Raw genomic sequence first — 24,263 nt, forward strand, 5'->3', positions numbered from 1 at the left:
ACTTAGCAAATGAGTGCATCTTGAAATAACATACTTCTATCTTTTCACGAACTCCTTTTAAAAGCTTTCCTATTTTTAAAAAGCAGCTAAGCACTCCCTCATTGCTAAGGAAGAACAAATCATCTTCAGAGATTGCGCGGAAGCATTCAAATCAGGACTGACCACCAGTGGCATCTACACACTGACGTTCCCTAACTCCACGGAGGAGATCAAGGTAAGGCATTGTCTCCCATTTTCACCTCCCTGGCTTGAAGCAAGTCGTTTTAGAAGTGGAGCAACTGCAAACATAGTCCACACACCCCGGATGCATCCCAGCTCCACTCAGAGCAAAGCAAGAAACACTGACACACGTACAGGTCTCACCAAGGGCTCCGAGCCCAGCCACTGGGCACAGAACACTGACGATGCACATGAACGATGTAGAAATATCCATCTTATTATATGTGTCTACCTAATATATAAGATAATCTACTTATCGTCTCCTTGCATTTGGCTTAGTCATGCAGAGTGTCAGCTGTCTGCCTTGAAGTGTCAGACTCGCATCATTAACTTTAAAGAAAATGTCTTCCAAAATACCAGAGTTCGAATACCCATAGTTTATGTTTCAATCGTTACTTCAAGCAGCAATCGTATTCCATCCAAAAAACAAAAGGCTTGTTCAACTTGCAACTGAAACAGTCACACAAGATTTCTCTTTGAGACAGCCATGGCACCTTGATGTGCAGAAGTGATTTATACTCACTTCCATTGCATCAAACAGAAGATAAAAAGACGTGCCCGCAGCAGTAGAGGTTTAATAAGATTAATACTTTTCTTACTGCTTTGTCAGAGACATCCTGAAGTGAACTTGGCCTTTTCCCCCCAAACAGCAAGTGTGTGACCGAGGAACACAGTGACTCCGGCGTGCTCTGCACTAGTTAGTTCATTCCAGGGCACTGGCAGTTTCACCCACTAGTGCTTTTGTACCATCAGTGCAAATGCTGTCACAGCCCCAAAGGCCAAGGACATGGTTATGGAGACAGTTCCGACCCTTTGGACTTGCTGCAGGGGGCTCAAGGCTTCCCTGGGTGGGCCATTCATACCCCCATCTGATGGGCTGGAAGACTTAACTCACACCATCAACGAGAGCAGGTCATTTTCTTCCCAAGTACCTGGAGTTTACTTCAAGGTGGAAGCTCGTAAGTGAACCAAGAATCAGAATTTACCATCAGGAGAAGCCAGTGTACAGCTTAACCTGGTTTTTCTTGGATATTCTGGAAAACTTGCTTTGGGAGATGTTAAGCTTTAGATGAGAAAAAAAAAAAGTCACTTCCCCGGGGAGTATTTCAATGTGGCTTTGATAAGGTAAAACAACATTACATGAGAATCAGTGTGAAGTGTTATAGAACTCTGGGATGACTGTATATGCTAAATGCCTGTAAGTATGTTTACGTCTAACTGTAAAGGCAGCTACACATTGAATGAACAGAAACACTTACAGAAAAGGCACTTGACGCTGTATCAAAATGGAGACTTTAAAGGCTCCTGAAAGTATCATCTCTTTGAACTCAGGGTTATCCTCAGTATTTAACATGGTCATAAAGGAAAACACTTTAAAAATACAAACAAGGGCTTAAAGATGTGGAATTTCAAACAGTAACATACACTTGATTTTGAATTTAAAAGATAAATATTCGATGTATCTTGAATAATAGCACAATATTCTTGTGCTATTATTCACGGTAAGACTTTCCAAAGAAATCTTTCGAATTCATTCGTGCTGCTTTAAATCAACCTTGAAAATCAGTTAATGTCCCTAGCACCCTAAAAGCAGTGTATTAAGGGGAGAAAAAACCCAAATATTCTGTTGCAGATGAAAAAGTAATGAGCAGACTCTATACGAAGCCCTTCAGTCCCCTGTGCTATCTGGTTCCCATGCCAGCTCTTTGGACGCTGTTGTCTGTCACCAGATGTCGGTCTGTTCTGGGTCTGGAGGTAAGGGGACAGAAGTGACCTGAGCAGGAGAATGGAGAGTTGAGTGGGCTGCTCCCTGATGCAGACCCAGAGGGACTGTGTAGTGTTTCCTGCCTCAGTGCCTGTCCCTGCCCCAGCTCGCCGTACCAACCCCAAAGACCTCACTGCCGGGAGAAGAAGATATACAGCTCTGGGGTGATGTGGTCTCAGGCCACGGCTGGAAACATTAGGATTTATATATGCCTTTTGCACGTACGCAGTGAAAACAGCTCATTGACACAGCCGGGAACAGCAATCTCTGAAGCCTCGATGTTTTCATCTCTAACATATATGGTCCAGATGAGTCACCTCTGGATTCCCTTCCAGACTTCAGGCTCCATAATTCAATCTGAGGAAGGCCGACAGATCTGGGTATAAATTCTGACTCTGCCAACGTGTGCCTCTCAGCAAGTCACTGAACCTGCGTGAGGCTCCCGTTTCCTGATCTGCGACGTGACACGATGTCCCCTGTCTTAGAGAGCGGTTTCGGGGTGATGATGGAGATGAGCACCCAGGACAGGGCTCGGTGCCTGCCATCCATTCAACACGCAAGGACTGTGAGACAACCGCTCTGTGGGCCAGGGCACCTGAGCTTGGCCTGCTTCACCTAATTCAGGGAAAGACTGTCCAACAGATCTCTGCGCAGATCTTTCCCAAAGAGGCCTAGATATCATTTCAACCTTATTTTTGAAGAATTCATTAGGTTTTTGTACAAGATAGGCATTGCAAGATGGCATTTATCAGAAGCATTAGGGTTACATTTTTGCTAGTTAGAGACATAAGTTTCCCTCCCTACATTTCCCAGGATACCTGACGCCTAATGTCGATCTCTTTGCTCTTTAATCACTTAGTCACCATGGCCTCAGAGCCGAAGCATAACATTTAAATCAAGCGCTATTTGCTGAAAGAAATCAAGCTTTAGAGCAAGATCCCTGGACCACACCATGGTGTGCTCATCGAAAGTATTAACCGCCCTCGGGTTTGCTGTAACTTAGCGGTGAGGTCATGGGCATTATCTGAGGACTTATGCTTTTCCGACCCTGATATAATCTACTTCATCATTTTCATCTGTACCTTCTGGCTACGTGGAGAACTCTACTTGAACACTATCTTGCTCTGGAAGCCTCATGAGCCAACTAACCATGACACTTCGGTGTTTATAAATGCTCTGTTCTTTTTCTTAAGCTGGACAAAGTAATATTAAGAAAACGTTCCCATGATCCCGTCATTGTCCCTAATGGGGTGAGAGGATAGTATGGCTCAGACCCCAGCTCTTGGTCTTCACTGATTTGCACAACAAGATGGACTTGTTCTCTGATTTAAATATCAGCAACTGCATCAGGGTGGTTCTGACACTGAAGAAGCAAGTATTAGAATGAGGACAGGCTCCCTGAGAACAGTGTGTCGTCCTTTTCCCCGCTAGCACGCCTTTTAGGACACAGGGGAGCTAACATGTGTGCGCAGGACTGCTCAGATCAATGGAGCTTATTCAGCTAGTTTACTAGAAACGTTGACAGAAGTGAGCAGTACGGACCATCTTGTGGACCAGAGGCGAGTGAGAAGCAGTATTATTCATGAACTGATTTCAACGTGGAGCTGCATGGAGGGCCTTCTGACCTATTAACAAAACAGTCAGGTTTCTCTGTTTTCGGAAGCATGGGGGAGTAGAAAACACATCACAGAATTAGGAAATTAAAGAGACCTTCTTCAAATCCTATATGCTACTTAATAGCTGAATGACTCTGATCAAATTAACCTAACTTTACCAAATCTTTTCTCCTTTCAAACATGCAGAATGATAGTATCACAGCAGAGTTGCCGTGAGATTACAGATAATACACGGAAAGTAACTATCCTGGTGCTTGGGACAGAGTGATGCGTAGCAATGATAACAACGATAATTAATAATAATAATGTCAACACAGAGAGATAATAACGGGTTATATTAAGCAGATCGATTTCATATGGCTGATTAATTTAAAATGGGGAAATCATCTTATTCTTGATAAATAGAATCTTCTTTCATGGAACATATGTTTCAAAACATGAGGGTGACTGGGGAAGCGATGACGGGCCGAGCGTCCATCCTGGAGAGAGTCTGGAATGGCGGTGGAGAGCGCGCAACAGGAGAAGCAGTGCTGGGTTCCAGCTGCCTCTCTTGGTTCCGCTCGAAACAGGACGGCCAACAAGCACTTACAATGAAAGGGCGGGTCCAGGTGCACTCTGGGTTCTCCTTCAGCCCCCATTCTCTAGGATTTCGGCTCACAAATGCAGTACAGTTGACGTGTAAACTTACTCTGCCAAAATTATCTCCATTCTTCCCCCCAAAGACCATGGAAGACAACAAAGGAAGAATACTGCTAATTGCTTTCGAACCTTAACTTTCACACTTACTACCTTGTAACCTGTAAGGAAATTCATCTTAACTTTTTGGAAAACTCCTTTGTTCTACTATAATCTCATTATTTAAAACTATTTGTGTAATCTTATTTTCAGGGGTTTTTAATTTCATAATAAAACTCCAGCTGAGTTGAAGTTGAGCACGCATGCTCCTAGCCCAAGAAAGAATCCTGTGTAGTGAACAAAGTTTAAACCCACCAAGCCCGTTTAAAAGCAGAAATCAAAAGAGCTGGGAAGAGAAGTAACAGGGGCAGTGAGCAAAGTGCAGAGAAGCATGAAGTCAGGGTCTGTGGGGTGGAGCTGCCAGGCCCCTCAGGTCACACACACACAGCAGGTACACGGGAGCCCCCGGTCCCTTGTTCTGAGGGATGAACCAGGAAACCTGACTTTGATCCCACACATGGAGGAAGCCGAACAGCCCCATGGCATCACAGGAGTCTTGGAAACCCCACAAGGCAAGAGTCTCCCTTTTACACCACTCTCTGGAGAGTCGGTCGGGACTGGCAACCATCATAAAGGTTTTCAGGGCTGTGAACACGAGGCGATGGATTTCTACAGGCTGGAGATGAGAGGTTTGGGGCCAATCTGCCAACACGTCCCGTTCCCAATGAATCTCTAAGGAACAGCGATCTCAGGGTCAGCTATCGGGGTGGGTCTTTAGCCTAGAACAGATGATGACAAGGTCCTAGTTTCATCGACACATCACGTTATATTACTGTTTATTTTTCATCATCATTTTAAACTCATGGTTTTCAATTTCTTTAAAATTCTCTGCCTCTTGGAAGACCACAAGATTTACCCCAGAGAACCCCATCAGCCCTGGTCTTATTATAAGTATCTCCGTTCATCTCGTTTCTGTTATTTAAGACAAAGACCCAAGTCACGCACATTTCCCAGGCAGTAATTGTGCGTTCCTGTTTGCAGGCTTACTGTGACATGGAAACAGCTGGAGGTGGGTGGACAGTTATTCAGCGACGTGAAGATGGCAGTGTTGATTTTCAGAGGACTTGGAAAGAATATAAAGTGGTATGAATACTCTTTAAACCATCTGAAAATAATTTTCTTTGCGAAAACTAACTTTGAGAATGTGCAGGAACTTTACCACAAATCTAAAACTAACCAATGACTTTTGATCATTTTTTTTAACCAAAGGGTTCTTTTTAACTGGTGTTTCAGTCTCCCCGTTAAAGAATGGTCCTGCTGCCAATGTAATGTAAACTATATATCAAAACAAAGGCATGCGAAAGTTAGGCTTATTTTTAATGGTGGGCTCAGCATTTTTTGGTAAACTGTTTCATCGTGTTTCACACGTCTGTAAACTGAGATGTTTATGATATTGGTGGTTCCCCAAGTCCTTCTAATTATCCCAATACTAATTTCCTTCTGGTAACAGCTTAGTTTCCTAAAACTAACCTTTTAAAAATCTTTCTTATATGGAAGACCCCAAAGTTTCACGGTATGGGAAGGGATTTCTGTTGAATATTGAATGGTTATTCCGTGTTAAGTTGATGGACTATTGATTTCAAATACATGAAGAAAAAATAAATGAAGTAAGTGAATTTTACAACTTCGATTTCAGGGATTTGGGAACCCTTCAGGCGAACACTGGCTGGGAAATGAGTTTGTTTCACAAGTGACTAATCAGAAACGCTACGTGCTTAAAATACACCTGAAAGACTGGGAAGGGAATGAGGCTTACTCATTGTACGACCATTTCTATCTCTCAAGCGAAGAACTCAATTACAGGTAAGGAAATTATATGTCACTGAAAAAAGTTAAAGAACTTGCTGGGTGATGACTCCAGAAAGTCAGAACCCCATTGTATTAACCAGAATCTAAATTACTCATAGGCTACCTTAAGGGGGAAAAACATCTTGTTTCTTAGAGCTCTTTGCCGCCTTTAGGTAAGTTGCTCTAGTTTCAACATTCGAACTTTAATTTCGACAATATAAGGAAGGCTTCATGAGGACAGAATTTTGCCTGTTGTGTTTGCTGTGTAGCCTCAGGGCACAGGTGAACCCTGTGTGGCAGATAATGGGTCTTTAACAACTGTTTGTAGAACAGGTGAATGTTGTGTCCCTATAAAATGCCATGCCAATACCACAACAGATGTATACCCATGACTATACTGTTTTCTTCCAGAAGGTTTTAAAAGTTAAATCTATCTTTTTGAAGTTTAAACATATTAACTGTTATGTTCCATCCCAAAGTCAGGATGAGTTGCCAAGTTCAAAAGAGGAAGGATTAGGTGGGCAGTAGGTAGCCAGACCCTCTGCCCTCTGCTGTAGGAAGACCATCTGATTCACAGCACTGCCTCAGTATTTACCTACCTCCTCCCACCCACTGGACACAGCTAATCTTGAATGTTCCAAGAAAAGCACGGGCAATTTTGACTGGGAGTTTACTCTTTGGCTCTAAAGCGCCCGGAGAGTAGAGACAGAGCAAAGGGATCTCTACAACCTGCTGTGCCAGGCAAGGGCAGTAGGCACGTGCACCTGTGCTTTGCAGGGAGAGGGGCTCAGACGTGCGTGTCGACGGCGGCGCAGAGCAGGGCGATGGGGGGCCTGGTGGCCACACGGGAATTGGTCTGAGAAGGCACAGCACAAGGGTTCAGGCACCAACACACCCTGAGGGAGTCTAGAGGGCTCGGACTGGTGGTGTTTGGGGGTTTTGGTGATCACGGAGCACACGTTATGAAACACCAACTCTGAAGTCAGAAATAAACAAGCGAAGTTCCATAGGAACGTCACAGGAGACAGGCGTCAACTGGCCTGCCGTCCCGTCTAAATCCCACTGATGCCCGACTCAGACCCTCTGCTCAACAGAAATTCCAAGATCTGAGTAGTTTGGGAAAAACCCACGATTTCGAAATCCTAGAGTTGGCTTCCTTGGGGAGGCGCGCGATGGACAGCACGAAAAAACGGGCCGAAAGCCAGCTTGCTGACAGCCACCTGAGCACTGCACAATGTCCAGTGTCCTACTTTATAAACAGTGGACCAAAATTCGGAAGCATGTTTTGAAAACAGATAATGTACGACAAGCTTCGACATGACTTTTAAGAAGTCAGTGAAACAGCCCATCAGCTCTCATTACAGAAAGAGCCGGCTGTCCAGGGTGGACGGGAACTCAGATGAATGAAGAGATAGGTGTTGGGGCCTCACTGCAGCCCAAAGTTGACTCCACAGATCAAAACTTCAATGAATTTTTAGACATGAGTGGTTGGTCATTGTTTGACCTCCAAGCTAAATATTTTTTCAACTGGCAACAGTTAGGAATCTACAACACAGGAATTAAAAAAAAAAAAAAGCACACACAAAAATTAAGGATTAGACTGTTTATATAAGAAGATTTTACAATATGGGTCATTACCCTTGTATGCTGACATTATAAAAATATTTTAAACTGCGATGGCTCTTAACAGATATTTCCTTTAGAAATGCAATCAATTTTTGGATATGCCATTTTAAAAAGCACACAGTTGTTTAAAGCTCAGTTGAATTTACTTGGCAGTATAAAACAGATACTACACTGAAAAAATTATTATCCTAATAAAACATGTCAATGTGATAAGAAAACTGGGATGTGACTAAAACAATAACTACAGATGTTTCAGAATGCCAATTGTATGTAGCAGCTAAGTTGTTTTTCACTAAAGGAATTTTTTCCCAAATGTAGGAAAACTGAAAAAATATACATTACAAGAAGGGATAAATGCATCAATAGAGTATGATTATTTTTACTAAAACTAAAAACTACTTGTATATTAAACCTTAAGAATTGGTCACTTTTCACAAACATTCTTGCAATTCTATACAAACACTGAGATATAATTATTAAATGTTGGCATTACCTCTCCTTTCACTCTACTGTGATGTAAAAGCAATGGGTACCAATTTAAAGTAATTTCAAGAACGTGGCTATTCTTAACAATCAAATTTTACAAGAAGGCAACTTTAAAACAATGGGCCAGACTCCTCTGGTGGCACAGTGGTTAAGAATCCGCCTGACAGTGCAGGGGACACGGGTTCGATCCCTGGTCCAGGAAGATCCCACATGCTGCAGAGCGACTAAGCCCGTGCCCCACAACTACTGAGACTGCACTCTAGAGCCCACGAGCCACAACTACTGAAACCCACGCTCCCTAGAGCCTGTGTGCCACAACTACTGAGACTGCGCTCTAGAGCCCACGAGCCACAACTACTGAGCCCACGTGCCACAACTACTGAGCCTGCGTACCTAGAGCCCGTGCTCCACAACAAGAGAAGCCACCTCAATGAGAAGCCCACGCACTGCAACCAAGAGTAGCCCCCGCTCAGCGCAACTAGAGAAAGCCCACACGCAGCAGTGAAGACCCCACGCAGCCACAAAATAAAAATAAAAAATAAAATAAAACAATGGGCCACATGGCAGAAGGATCTAAAAAGATACAACTTTTCTCACAGAGACTCATAAAACATAGTATTCTCCCTTCTTTTGCTTTGGGGAAATTTAATGCGTTCCAGTAGAACTGAGATTGTTCAAAGGAGACAGGAGAGTTCAAAGGAGGAAAAGCACGGGGAGTAGTTCATCTCAACCCTACCTACGATTAATGAGAAGGGCCTGGACAGAAATTAAAGTGTTTCAAAATCCCAAGCGTGAGCAGAACTTACAGGAAGGCCTTGCAGCAGGTATGCAGAGGCTGTGCTAGGGCCCAGGGTCATTTTTGAAGCATGAGGATAACCCCGAAATTCAGAAATTCGATCAATGCCTGTGATGAGGCTTCCAGAGCTACAGTACTACAAACAAAAATCTGAGTTACCAACACAAACGTTACTCAGGACCAGCGCTTTATGGAACTCATTGGATATGCCCCCGTGCCCCCCTTTTCACAAGTGCCTCCTCGATAACCAAGCGCCCCTGTGAAGGGGCACAGCAGCGTGGAGCCCTAACGGAGGTGCAGTCCCAGCTGCTGCCAGTCCCAGCTCCACCACTTACAGCACGTGGCTGTGGACGAGCTCCCACCTCCGAACCGAACCTTAGCGATCTTACGTGTAAGAGGGGGGTGGCGCCTGCCTCTCGGGGCCGGTCTGGGCATTCCATGCACGGGCCCGGGACAGTGAGTGGCACAGGCGGGTTAGAGACACGCCCCTGGGGAACCTTTCCTCTCAGCTCCACCTTCTGCTCCAGCATGAATTCCAGGAAATCCTATTCCCTCCCAGATAGCTGTTAGCAAATGTGAGCAGGTGTTCCCGAGATGAGCGGTGGCGGCGGCGCTTAAAGTACAGCAGGAGGGTCCCTGGGATGGGGAGACCTCACGCCCCAGGTCTCCACGCTCCCAGCGCCACACTGTGACATGGAGTTCGACACAGGCACCCGCGTCCCCTGGACCCTGCTCCGAGCTCCGGAGCCTGTCTGCCTGGGGCTCTCCTGGAGTCGGGCTCACAGACCTGCCCCTGCCCTTCTCCCCTCCTCCTTGGCAGGCACAGTGCTGGGGCGAGCCAGACTTCTGCAATCTTCTAAAAGCCTGGGCTATTATCTAGGGTCTAACTTAATAGTACGCTTATTCTTTCTCAATGTCTGGCAGGTTTATTATAATACTATTCAGAAACAAGGCAAAGCAGCCACAAGGATTTGTTTTTCCACACAGTTCTCTAGATTCCTACTTCACATTCAGTGGTCATCCCTTGTTGTCTGCTGTCCTCCCCACACCCACCAGTCATCCTGGATTCTCATTTCTACAAGAGATGGATGACGCCTGGAGACTTGGAAAGAGGATCCCATCACGATGTATTTTCCCCTCTTCTGTTTACCTGAAAGCAGCAGGAAAATAAATGACAGGGCCCCCAAGTCCCCGCTGATGCCTGTGCAAGTGATATGCGTTGAAGGCTTCATGAAAACATTCCTCTTTGCCTAAGGATTTGATGATAAGTTGGTTCCTGTTTATACCAGCGCAAAAACATTTTGTCCAGAGTATGCACTAGTGCACTGAGCAGCATAGCACGTGTTTCTGTAGAATGAAATTCTTCGTTGTAAAAAACTTTCCACTATGATAAATCAACCACCCAAGCCAATTACGTTTTGCCTTTTTTTTTTTTTCTTTGCATGCTTACAGGATTCACCTTAAAGGACTCACAGGGACAGCCGGCAAAATAAGCAGCATAAGCCAACCAGGAAATGATTTTAGCACAAAGGACGCAGACAACGACAAATGTATTTGCAAATGTTCACAAATGCTCACAGGAGGTGGGATGACGTTTCTCTCTTCCTATTTGTATTGGCAAGAAAGGATTTCATAGAGGGAAAGGTTGGCTCTTTGGACTTCAACCTGTGATTGGTGACAATGTCCCAATTTCATAAATAGACTTACTTGCTCAATACAGGGAAATTTGTTTTTCGCTTTTTCAGACTGTTGAGTTTTACACACGAATGTGATATTGAGCTAGAATTGTCAGCAGGCCAACTGTGTCTCCTCAGGACCTACCCCTGGCAAGGAGAGGGGCCGTGTGATACTCAGCAAGCTCTCTGGAGTTTGTGCTGAGTATCAGATGTTGGCACGATGGTCTAATTCCATTTTGATTTATTAAAAAGGTTAAAAATTAAAAATGGCTACCGAAACAGGGACATAGATTCATCAGTATAGAAATGTTTCCAATTAATAATTTATTGTTCCAACAAGGATTTTTCAGTTGTCTTTTTTTTAAAGTATTTCATTAATATATAGCAAATACTAATAATGCACAGAAAGCAATTAACCAAGCTCCTTTTCTGTGCATCAAATTCAAATGAATGACTGTCCACTTTAAGGCCCTTATCTTCAGGCTCTTCTTGCCTTCGACCTTTCATGTTAGACCTCTTAAAAACAAAAAACACACAAACGAAAAGAGACCACACCCATAAGCAAATGTGATATAACAGTCACTTAATGGCCAGATGAGTTTTCAGAAACATTTCAGAGCTTAGTGACAGGAACCAACTGTTAGAAAACTTATTCTTCTGATTCCTAAAATTTTAAACGTGGAATAACTAAAACCAGTTAATTGTGATTGAGACCAGGAAAAAGTCGGGCAAATGCTGTGGAGTTAGTTCTTAAAAACACTGAAAGGTTGAAATCAGCAACAAAAATTCTGCCAACAGTGCAGACGAAATGCAGAGGCAAACAGGAAATTGGCAGGGTTTAATTTGTAGAGACCATGAATTGTATCACCAAAAATTCATTCATTACTCACCCAGGAAAACCAGAGGAAAAACCAAAGGAAAGAGCTGCAGTCAATATATTTTATAAATACGAGGTACTGCATAAACAAGTAAAGGGTCTAAACTTGTCACGTGTTTGTACTGCAGTTAAGAATCATTTACGGACAAAAGGAAGGATTTATTTACAAAAATAATTTGAAACCCAGTAATTTTCAAGTCTTTAAAATGATACTGAGAGAATTAGGCTCCATTAAGAAAATCAGTCCTATGGTTCCTTAGAGAATATATTTCATGTATAAATAGACATTGGTAACTTAGCTCTTCCCTATTAGCCATACTTACTTCAGTAATTTTTTCACCAGAGAAAGCTATTATGCTGATTGTGTAAAAGCTGCCTGTCTCTCCCATCCCACCACAGTAATCCTTTTTGAAGCCAACCAGGGGAGGGCGGGGAGGGGAGGGAGCACGCCGAATCCTGCTTCCTGTCTGTCATTCCCACACTGAGCCCAGATGTCCACGCAGAGGGTGGCGGTTTTCAGACCACCCGAATGTCAAGAGCTACTCAAGAGAGTATCAGTGCATTAATAACCAAGGAAACAACATATTTACTTACTCAGATCAAGATTTAGGGCTGAGAGTGGAAGTGGAAAGGAGATCGGGGAGAAGAAACGCAGCCCAAGAGAGACAGCAGAGCGGTCCCAACTGTAGAGGTCAGATTCCCAGCCGTGGTCTGGACCACAGATAAACCAGCATAATGACCAGCTAGATTTTTGCATAGACAGTAAATTCTATAGTTGAGTCAGACAACAGGCTCTGGAATGGACATATCTATAAATCTGCAATATTCTTGAATATTTTGAAGGTTTATGAGTCACACACACAAATGTCTTATCAAATCAACATTAATCTGCATCAACCTAAGTCATGGAGCTGTTACTATCAGGAAACAATTTAGGCACTTGGATGTAATAACGGGTGATCAGAGTTCAGTGTATAAATAATATAATAATTGCATCAGAATACTTTTTAAAGAAATAAAACATGCCCTACCAATACCTGTAACGTTCACATTACTGATTTCTTTTACTAGGTATGGAGAGATCGATAATAGTTATTTTTTTCTGTATTTTAAAATTTTATATAAATGGCATCATACTGTATGTGTCCTTCCAACACAATCTTGCAAAGATTTATCTGGATTAATGCTTGTAGACTGAGGGCATTCCTTCCCCTCCCAAACCCAGGGCCTCTAGGTAAGGGTATTAAAAGCCCAAGCCTGGTCCTTCAGGTGTAGGTGTGGATGCCCACTGCTCCGCCGCTGTGCCATGCAGCGGCCTCCCAGGTCCCCCACTTTACCTTAGTGCACACACCACTATAGCTCTACATTTCCTTTCTGTCTCTGGGACTTAAACGTTTCCTTTTTATCTAGCTCCACTGAGTACTTAAAATTTGGGGTTACGTTTGAAACAAAAAGACTTTTTTTTTTTAATAAATTTATTGACTGATTGATTTTTGGTTGTGTTGGGTCTTCGTTGCTGCGCGCGGGCTTTCTCTAGTTGTGGTGCACAGGCTTCTCACTGCGGTGGCTTCTCTTGTTGCGGAGCACGGGCTCTAGGCACGTGGGCTCCAGCAGTTATGGCTCGTGGGCTCTAGAGCACAGGTTCAGTAGTTGTGGCGCACGGGCTCATTAGTTGTGGCTCGCGGGCCCTAGAGAGCAGGCTCAGTATTTGTGGCGCACGGGCTTAGCTGCTCTGCGGCATCTGGGATCTTCCCGGACCAGGGCCCGAACCCGTGTCCCCTGCATTGGCAGGGGGTGTTCTTAACCACTGCTCCACCAGGGAAGTCCCCAAAAGACATTCTTTGTTAGGTGGAGGGGAGCCTGAAGCAGCCTGGTCCGCCGTGTTGCTGGCACTGGATGGAAGGTGATCCTGGGCCAATGAGAGCCACCCATCGATTCTTTGGGATCTGACTTTTCCACACTTTCCACTGTCCTGTGGGTCTCCTAGTCACGTCTGTGGGTGACTGGCCCTTCCCCACAGCACAGGGGAAGAGGAGTAAGAAAGCACGTAAAAACATGTGCCCCAGGGGCTACGGTTCCACCAGTGTAGAGGTGGAAAACCACACTGCCACCTGCCAGGGTGGCACCCTCCACTCTCAAGAAGGCCCGCACACACCTGCTTAAAATGAGCAGAATGTGACTCTCGGATTAGCCAGTATTTGTAACTCCGCGGTGAGATAGGGTCACCTGGCTCCTAATTCCTTCTGTGTTTCACTTTCACAGGCTGGTGGTTTGATGCCTGTGGTCCTTCCAACCTGAACGGAATGTACTACCCACAGAGGCAGAACACAAATAAGTTCAACGGTATTAAGTGGTACTACTGGAAAGGGTCCGGCTACTCGCTCAAGGCCACAACCATGATGATCCGCCCAGCAGATTTCTAAATGCCTGCGCACACCTGAGGAATAGTGTCTTCCAGTTTCCAAAGACTTCATCCCAAAGCTCTGAAAGACACAGCTGCATGCTGCCTCCCTATCCAGCTCGGACAGACTGCCCACGCTCCAGACTGAGGGGACCCGCGAGCTCCCAGTTAGAGCCCCATCAACGTCACCCCTTAAACCCGCATCACTCAACGAACCGAAGCACAACCCCCAACAAGCCACAGCCTGGCATGGTGACCTGGTAGAAAGCCTACGGGAAGATAAATTTAAGCCTGCGAATGAGACTGACAATTTACAGGCTCTGTTGTCACAACCAAGAATGTTATGCGCGAGTCGATCAGTAAATAACTGGAAAACAGAACACTTATGCCATATAGTAGAGATAACCTTGGAACTGCATTCTTCTGAGCACTGTTTATAGACTGTGTAAATATCCATATGTCCTGAATTCAGCACCACTATCATAATTAAAAGGAAGGAACAATTCTCGAAGCCATAAAAATACACTATATATTCAGGGATTTTTACGAGAAGTGGTTATTAGCGGTTTAATATTTGGAGAAGGAAAAACATAGTTAACGCATTTTGACTCCTCCTCTTAGGGGCTTTAAATTTTCATTTTGAGAACAGCATATCTGCATAGGCATTGATAGGTTAGTTTTAAGTTAATGCTCAAATATATATATTTCAAGTTTCTGTGGTGAAGACTTTCAGGATCTCTGAAATTATTAATAGAAACGTGTTCTTTTAGTATATATGAAGATTGTACTATTTTTTTTCAGCCTCGCTGTTAAATATGAAGGGATTTTTAGTAATTAAATATAACTTATTAGGTGAGATGACCGCATTTAACTTTTATGATATTTACAACATTGTAATATGATTCTGAAACAAATGATTGTGCCTTGTGACAAGGAAAATCTTGATTTTTAATGATGAAGAAAATTATACATTTAATTTCATGACAAAGAGGCTTTCCTATCTTTTACTCACTATTCTAATACAAAGTCTTTTTTCTCTTCTACTAAGACGTGTTTTAGGGAAGTAGGCTACAATGTAGTTTGTGGTTGAGAAAACCCTTCCATTTAAAACACTTACAAAGCTATACTTCTCAAGCTGGATTCACCCTGGAAGTTATTTACAGGAAAAAATAATTTGCGTTAGTAACATTAACTTAAATCTTACTAGAATTAAACCACCAGCAAATTAAAAAAAAAAAAAGGTGTTCTGGGGCGCAAAACCAAAATCTGATATTTATAGCATATTCAAATGTTTACAGAAAATTTTGAGAGCACAGATTTAACCTCAGGACTGCAAAACCTTAAACTCCTAGAGTTTTAACTCCGTTTGAAGTTTTCATTGTACAATTAATACTAATGAACATTTGAGTAATGCTTCATAATTTAGAAGCAATTTCTCATATATTCGCTTTTGAGTCAGCTACTAGGAAGCTTAGAGCCAAATTTGCAGCCAGCATTTACCTGTGTCTGTCTTCACCTTATACTGTCCTACCACTATTTTTTTTCTTTATTCCATTTTTCTTATCTAATTTATTTTATCCCCACACCCCCCTCCTCTTCCCAGCTTAGTTTTACGACGCTCAGGTGTTGCTGAGCAACTTATGGACTCTGGACAAGTCAGGCCCTCTGCTTTTCCACCATGCTGCACTTTCCCAACAAATATATTAATGAGAACATAACCTCCCATCCCAGAACAGCTCCTCTTATTACATGTAAGAAGGCGTCATAAGGTTAGCAGAGGTTGAATTTATACACAGCTTTGTATCAAGCTAAAAAACATCTGATAATAAGAAAATATCACCGCCTCAAAAGAAACAATAAATTTCCATGACATCTCAATGACCACATGACAGACACCGAGGTGGGAAAATGATAATACGGGAAAAATTGGCAACAACACAATTTATACTCACTTGCCCATGTAGGCAGATAAGGTGAGTTTCAAAGACAAACCTCACTATGTTACTCAGTTACGTATACTCTCTCATGACAGCGAGTGGGGGAGAATTTGAGTTTTTACTTTACACTTCAACTCCTTACCCGGTATTTCAAACAAAGAGTCTTGCTGAGAGGAATTTTTTCTCTCCTTAAGAAAACATTTATAAAGTCCAGAGCAAATCAAAACAGCAATCTCAAAAATGAAAACAAAAACAACCCAACAACTAGATAACCACAGCGACTGGAGGACAGAGTTCAACTTCTCACTATGTGATAGCCATATGGCATACTCAAACGATTAAAAAACATGGAGACCACTCACAGATTACACATCATCACTTACCTTTCAGGTATTAATCTTTTGAAAGGATAAAACGTGACAAACCAGTTAACATTTGAAAACAAAAGCCAACTTCTGCACAATCCTGCTTCCAACTAAATCTGAAATTACCTACTTATTAATCTTTAAAAAAATTAGAACCTGGAACTTTCCCATTAAGCATCTGAAATACCTGAAAATCAGTAAAGCTGAAGCTGAGTTTCAGGAAAAACATCAAAACAGAAACACCACATCACAATGCTAACAGGCCACAATTTTTATACCTATCACTTCTATCTCTTTTAACAGTAACAGCATTATTTTTTAAGGCAGTAAGCAATATATAATAGTATCTTCTCAAGAATCTAGTCTTTTTTCATTTTTGTTTTTCTCAGTCCTGAGGACTTGTATAATTAAATTTTTTGAGATTACATTTCTCACAACTTTTTGAGGAATGTTCTCACATTCTCACATTTATTCTCACAAATAGACAAAATGTGTTAAGTTCCGCAAATATGTCTTTTTAGTTATAGGCATAATTGCTCTTGATTTAATAAAAAAAACTTGAGTGTATATCTATGCTAATAATGACTTCCGGAAAATACCAAATTGTATTTACCACCATAAAATAATATGTGACTTACAGGAGCTGCAGGGAAGTAGTCTGACTCTTCAAACGGTTCCTCGGAAATCCAATGACCCATTTCCAAAGACCACAGTACCTATAAGTGAGAGAAGAAGCAGAACATTTTTTATAGACTTATTAGGCTTTTAGTGGACAATAAACCAGTTTGAAGATACAACAAAACCAAAATAAACAAACAAAAAAACCCTAGCAGTAACTACATACTACATTGATCCGAAGCACATGTATCTTGAACACCAAAGTGCCATCAGAATCTTCAGGTTACAAAAACGTTACAAATATTAATAAACGCTTGTTTAAGAAAATGTCTCCTGATGGCTAGAAGTCTGGGTTATTATCCTAGTGAGGATAACCACCCCGTTTCTAAACATATGAAATATTACGTCTTCCTAAATTCCAGTTTCCAATTTAAGGAGTCATTATAGACAATCCTTAGTAAATAATACAGAATTTTATTAATTTAAAAAAACCCATGTATTAGGAGAAGATAGATCATAAGCCTAAATTCAAAAAGCAAACCTTTTGGTGTGTAACTTTATTTCTATCATTAGCTAATGTTTTTAGGAGAAGTTCTCCACATCCATGTTTGGAAATCCTTCTCACACTTTGGAAGAGTAAAACGTCTCATAAACAAGCTGTCATCATCATCGTTAGAACCCACACATTTTTAAGTAATCAAAACAATGTTTTCATTTTTAATTCAACATTTGAGATTCTGCACTCATCTCTACTCTATGACCAAACTCCTTGAAAAGCTGTATGTCTCTATGTACCAGTAGAATTGTACAACTAAAATAATCAAGCTGAATTACATAACTCACACTGATCTTTTTATCTGCAATTTCCTTCTTTCCTACATTCAGTAAATCCATTTTTTTTTTTTTTTTGCCCCTAGAGTTGCTATGTAAAACTCAAGCGTTTTTTTGCTGAATTAGCAGGAATGAGGTCTAAGTCTTCCTTTTTGGTAGTTCCTAAAGTTCAGAACCATTTATGGGCTATCAGTCTGAAATATTTCCTTTTTTATATATTAAATCTAATACTTACCCAAAATGAGACAGCAATGTTTTGTTTCTAAGAAAAAGTGAGCATGACAATGGAATAAAGACAAGAACGGAATACAGAATCTGAATGATCATTCTCAGCACTGGCCCAGATCTTACTTTCAACAGATGCATTTACTCATTCAACAACTATTTCTTTCTGCTCACTATCCATTCATCTGTGAACAACTTATTGAGAGCCTACCATGAATAAGAGTCCAAACTGGGTCCTGGAAACCCAAACCCAAACCTAGAAGGGTTTACCCTCTTGCAGGAGGCATGGCAGCAACCAAATGCTGGTTCCTCCAAAGCAGGGCTGTGCAAACCCGTGGTAGGAAGCAAACTAACTCGGGCTAGGAAAACCAAGAAAGGGTCCACAGAGGGGCCGACATTTAAACTGAGTAAAAGTCCATCAGGCAAAGAGAGAGACAGTGGGAAGGAGAGAGGGTATTCCGGCAGAGGGAGAACACCACGGGCCAAGCCAGGATTAAAGTAGCTTCTTTTTTTTTGGCTGCAGTAGAGGGAGCTTTGGAAGAAGTGGTAAGAAAATAGGGTTGGCTGGCTGCATATGGTAGGGAAGGTATGATAATATACCCTGTCCTACCCCTGTGTGCTGAGGACATCAGTGCAAGCACAACTGTTGGGCAGGAGAATCCGAAGACAAGCCAGAAAAGACAGGACAAACAGCTCCATGGGCACTGGGCCCAAGATGATATAGAGAGACGGAAAGCAATGAGTTGGGTTCTCAGGGACCCTGTTCAATCTTCAATAGATTTGTGTGTAGACAAGCATTTTGTCATTGAAGTCCCTTTTTGTTTCCCCGATTTTTACTGCCTAACAAACATTACAAAAAAACAAAACAAAACAAAAAAACCTTACCTTAATAAGTCCAATGAAAGAAGGTATTAGAAAATTGCTAACTCTGCACTGAAATCATGTTTGTACACACAGCAAACATGGTTGATGGGTGGTTAAAATAACCCATTGAAGTAACAGTGTTTACCTTACTCTTATCAGTCGATGTATGTTATCATTTACAGAAGACACACTAGTTCCCTACAAACTCATGTGATTAGCCCAGGAAGTAAATTGTGGAAAGTTTCAAAATCAGGTTCACTTCAAGACATGAGGCATGTGGAAGACTAGTATAGTGAGAAACACAACGTAGTAGTGAGAGAATCCAGGGAACCAGTCTTAAAAATGGCTGTGGCATTTGAGTTCAAATGTAAGCCACATTAAAATATCAACTGAATTTAAACAATCTCTTGGAGAAGATGTATGTTCTCTGAATTTGTCCACTTCTAAATGTTATAAAAATAAAACCGTAAGGCATCTACAGTAGCATTTTGGAAAGTAAATTAATAAATTTAATTTATGTAGGCATCCCAGGAATGAGTATTGTACAGAGATAGCAAAAAACACTAATTTGATTGTAATGAAATCATCAAATCAGAAATAGAGTGTAAATTTTTTTGCTTTAGTTCTTTCATTAGCTAGACTTATCTTTACCTTACTAGAGTGTTCAAAATAGGGAAAATCTACTCTGCAAGATGCCAGTTAAGGCTGCAAGTGTAGTTAAAAATAAAAGGTTAACCTGGGATATTTATCATAATATACGTGATAGAATGAAAATAACTGAGAAGTTATACAAAGCAAGGAATGGGGCTGCACGAGTACAGGGGATCGAATCCCACGTGGATAGCCCTTAAAAGGAAGGCTGAGTTATTTCAGCATCCACTGCAAATGAATACGATATTTTTGGCATTGTAAAATTATCACGCATAAAACTTGGACCTTGTTGATGAATTTAAATAGGACCCATTTTCTCGCCTTATTATTAGATTAATAGTTAATGATGAGACAGCTCTCCATAATGTAAGACTGACTTTGCAACTACTTTCATACCAGGCAAAATGCAAATGGTTTTCTCTCATTTTATATCCACCTGATCATTCTCCTTGAACAGGGTGAGGAGTGTAACTAGAGTGAACCCAAGCCAGACAAGGGCTCTGAGATTAAATGCAAGTCAAGAATAACATCAAACACAAAGGAGAAAATGAAGCCAACTATGTACACATTAGCAAAGTGAGCATAATTTATTTTCACCATCTCACAAGACTCAACTAAAATGATGGAGCTAAGAGGAATGGGAAAAGAGCCCACTGCAGATAAAAGCTGATGATGTTTTGAAAGTTGCAAAGCAAATGGATAAATGGTAACTGACTTAGAAGAGCAAAGAAACCTCGAGCTTAAACGTCTAGAGAGGGAGTCAGTAGGAAGCATCCAATTCCCTCCGCAGATTCCCAGAAAGGCTGGGAAATTGGGGGTACTAGAAAGCTCTGAAAATGCGGTGTAGAACAGGGTGAAATGGAGAAATCTCCTACCTCCACCCTCCTGCCCACCCTCCTCTGGAATAAGACAAAAGTAAAGTCAGACGGGCTTTTCTGGGAGCAGTGGTAAGAAGTAGCAGGGAAAACTTCTCCAGCACAGCCCTCACCCCGAGACACGAGCACAGAACTCCATGGCAGGACAAGGGCCTTTCTTTTGTGGAGAAACAAATCACCCCAGGGAAAAAAGACCTACAGATACTGACACGTGGACCTCCCTCTATCAAATACCTCCATCACATCAGATGATCTATACACTCAGATAAACAGAATTTCCATCAGCTTTTCAGTCCTCAATATTAAACATGACTTTCTACCCATTTGATAAAAGCCTCTAGCATGCAAACAGAGACCAGACCAAACAAAAAGGGGATTACTGGGATCACAGTGATGGGAAGTCCCAGGATAACAGCGGCTCCGTAGACCTAGGGAGAACCAGTCTCACAGGGAGCAGAGCAACAAACGGGTTCATGGGTGGTGTCTCCAAGAGAAATAAACGGGATTGGAAGATTACCTAATGTGTAGACAGTTTTGGAGAAAAACTACAACGCTTTTTAGAAATTCTTGTGGTGAGTTAGTGATAGGTACATAGAAAACTAAGCAATGAAAATGACTGTCAACGATAAGCTCAAGAAAAACAAACAAAAATGACCAGAAATGGAATAGAATCATAGTACACTATATGGCTCAGCTCAAACAGCATTCACATAGTCATCCATGTGTGCATGTAAATGTGAACAAGTATGTCTTCATATGCATATATAACATGTTAAACAAAAAGCAAAACCATACTGGGTAGATGGGGAGGGGACGTGTATGTCACAGTGAAAGCTATACAGTCATATTTTAATCTTCCATAGAAGGAAGCCTATAGATAACGTCTAAAAGTGATTTAAAAAAAAGCAGAAAAAGCATTTTATTTAGAAATATGAAAATAAAATATCAGAAGGATATTGTAGGAGTGAGAATCTGGGCTGGGAAACAGCAGGGCAGGGAGTGCCATTTCTATTAGAGGCCTCATAAATTACACTTGATTCTGAAAACATTTTGTTTTGGGTAATTGTGCCCTTACAAAAGAGTTGCCACAACAGTACAAAGAGTTCTCATTTACTGGTCACCTAGATTCCTCTATCATGTGAGTCTCCAACCTTCTATTTCAAAAGTGCTTTGCACCTAGAACCAGTTGTCGATATCTACAAAAACATCTTGCTGGGCTTGTAACTGAAACTGAGTCAATTCTAGAGTTCAAAATGGGGAGAACTGACAGCTTTAAAAAATACCGAGTTTCCCAATTCATGAACATAGTATCTCTCTCCTTTTATTTAGGTCCTTTAAAATTTCTTTCTCAAGAATTTTGGAGTTTTCAGCATACAAATCCTGCAAATATTCTGTCAGACCTAAAGTTAAATATTTCAGCTTCTGGAGCTGCTAATATAAATGGCATTTAAAAAAATTAGAATTCCACGTGTTCATTGCTAGTACACAGAAATACAACCAAATTTTGTATATTTACCTTGTATCCTGTAACCTTGCTTAACAACTTACTAGCTGTAGTAGCCTTTCTGTAGACTTGTTGATATTTTCTAGGTAGACAATCATGTCTTATGTAAATAGACAGTTTTATTTCTTCCCTTCCCAATCTGTGTGTATATTTTTTTCTTACCTTATTGCACTGGCTAGAACTTCCAATACAACACAGAAGAGGAGCAGTGAGAGCATTAAAGTTGCTTGGACAACTTTGTGAGGCAGATTAATTTGGTTTATTATAATAGCATAAACCCAAATTGCTCTTGTTTATAAATTAATGTGTCTATGTAAAGCACAAGGGGTTTTTTGTTTGTTTGTTTAAGTAAAAAATGGTCTATTGTTATTTAGTACTGGTGCTGGCTAACTGTCACAAGCTTTTATTAGGTTCTTCAACTCTCTATAGAATAATTAGAACATTCTGAAGGATCAAAAGAACTAAATGCCACTTTCTGGATCAGAACAAATCAAATTAATTTTTTTCTTTAACATTCACTTTCACTTCTTAATATTTTGAGAAATTTTCCCAAGAAATGTTCTTCAGCTGTCTTAAAAATTAATTTATTCACAGAGCATTTAATAAGCAAAAACACTAAACAAGGTACCCTTAATTTTTGGTTTCTCAAAAAAAAAAAATTAAAGAGAGGGAAAACAACAGTTATTTCCATGTACAAGTGATATGAGAAGATCAGGATAAGCAGAAAGCAACCTGTAAGAGGGATTTTAGGTTGCACTTAAAAAACTGAATGATGATGATTCACTGCTGGTGTTGATAATTACAAATTCAATAGGAAGCTGATTTAACTTACTTGAGAGTATTACTAATCGTGTTGAAACCATTTATTAACATTCACAATGTCTTACTGTAATTGTAATATTGTTTATTCCAAGTTTCTAAATAGTCAGGCTAACCAACCATTATTTTTGGACTTGTCTCCAGACCATACCACCTACCATATATAATTGTTAAATTCAACTGCAGTTTTGGTACTAAGAATACTAGTGAGAACATAGCAGCTAAAGAAAACAATGGTGGGGGGCTCCTTTGTGGGAAAAGTCAACAATATTCTTTGCATACAGAAGACTTCATATAGTATAAAATGCCAACTGAGCGATTAAAATTCAAATCTGATGGTTAGAAACTTGTGACACAGATTTAACCAATGGGAATCCTGTTAATTTCAAACAGATTGAAAGTACACATTATTTTCTCCTTTACTCATTGAAAAGAGATTGGGCTTGTCTTCATCACCCTCTGCCCTTCCACCCTTCCCCACACCAACTGGGGTAAAAAACTTGGTTGTGAGAGTCTGTGGAGGTATAGAAACATATATTCAGCATTTGCAAATTCCTTCTTTCCTATCCAAGAGTAGCAAAAATGGTCCTCACTAATTTTTTTGCTATTTTTAGCTAACAACAGAATTATAAAAATTAAATTATATTTTTCCTGTCAGACCTCATAGACTCTTTGCCTCAGTTATGAGAGTAATTGATTCTCTCAAACAACAAAACTTTAAGAGAATTTGCTAATAGGTCCATTGTTTCGACTTTTTCTAGAGGGAGAATAGCAATCTTTGTGTTTCTTCCACAAACAGACAGTATAATGTACTGGTTAAGAACACAGAACTCAGGCCACTGGGTTAAAGCAATGTCCATCTCTTCACAGTTTTGTGACAAGAAGTCAGTTAACCTTTTTGTCACATGAAAACATTATACATCATCACAGATTACAAAAATATCTGTGTAGTTAATGAAATTGCTGTGGCAATAAAGTTGATTCTAGGTTAAGCTTCAGGAGAAAAAATTGGGGCTATCAAAAGTATAACTTTTAATAACCATATAATAGGGTGCTTAAGTCCTGAACACTGTGGAGCCAGAAAGCAGAGGAGGTCTAGTCTCCCAGAAGGACCAACGTGAACTGGCAAAGTTTCAAGGTAACGATGTTTGTTCCAAAATAAGTATTTCCAACACTTCTCAGAACACCAAGAAATGCGTTCTATAATGCCATCAAGCCATTTTAAAAATACAAAGTCAGTAGTCTCCCTCAGTGAGGCAATTTTCCACGTGATTTTTAAAATTCAGGAGAAATTCACATAATACACAAGTAACCCTTTTAAAGTGTATGGCTCAGTGGCATTTAGTTTATTCACCATGTTGTGCAACCACTACCTCCTTCTAGTTTTGAAACTATTGCGTCAGCCCAGGAATACACCCCGTACCCATTAAGTGATTACTCCTCAACCTGCTCTCCGGTCCACCCCGGTAACTACTATCGGCCTCTGTCCAAGGATCTTCCTCTTCCAGATCCATCATAGGAAAGAGATCCCACAGTATGTGATCTTTTGGCTTCTTTCACTTGGCATCGTGCTTTCAAGGTTCACATGC

The 24,263-nt window shown here is 41.1% G+C and overlaps 2 protein-coding genes across 4 annotated transcripts in view; one reads left to right on the forward strand and one right to left on the reverse strand.

Moving 5' to 3' along the window:
* Positions 1-18,294, forward strand: part of ANGPT2 (angiopoietin 2) — a 57,750-nt gene extending 39,456 nt beyond the window's left edge. Inside the window, exons 5-9 of one of the 2 annotated variants that reach the window (XM_027122539.1) lie at positions 84-214; positions 5,317-5,418; positions 5,972-6,138; positions 10,484-10,614; positions 13,847-14,492. In XM_027122539.1, coding sequence (XP_026978340.1) covers positions 84-214; positions 5,317-5,418; positions 5,972-6,138; positions 10,484-10,614; positions 13,847-14,007 — 692 coding nt within the window. In that variant the 3' untranslated portion in view covers positions 14,008-14,492. Of the gene's footprint in view, positions 1-83; positions 215-5,316; positions 5,419-5,971; positions 6,139-10,483; positions 10,615-13,846 lie in introns of both variants that reach the window. The other variant, XM_027122540.1, reaches the window with a different exon arrangement.
* MCPH1 (microcephalin 1) overlaps positions 1-24,263 on the reverse strand; it is a 228,826-nt gene that overhangs the window by 112,754 nt on the left and 91,809 nt on the right. For both annotated transcript variants that reach the window (XM_027122536.1, XM_027122537.1), the window contains one exon: positions 16,926-17,003. The gene's annotated coding sequence lies outside the window, so the exon portion shown is untranslated. The remainder of the gene's footprint in view (positions 1-16,925; positions 17,004-24,263) is intronic.

The sequence above is a fragment of the Aethalodelphis obliquidens genome, unplaced genomic scaffold (genome assembly GCF_003676395.1).
Source record: "Aethalodelphis obliquidens isolate GAN/ISIS:26980383/991018 unplaced genomic scaffold, ASM367639v1 scaffold25, whole genome shotgun sequence".
NCBI classification, from domain to species: domain Eukaryota; kingdom Metazoa; phylum Chordata; class Mammalia; order Artiodactyla; family Delphinidae; genus Aethalodelphis; species Aethalodelphis obliquidens.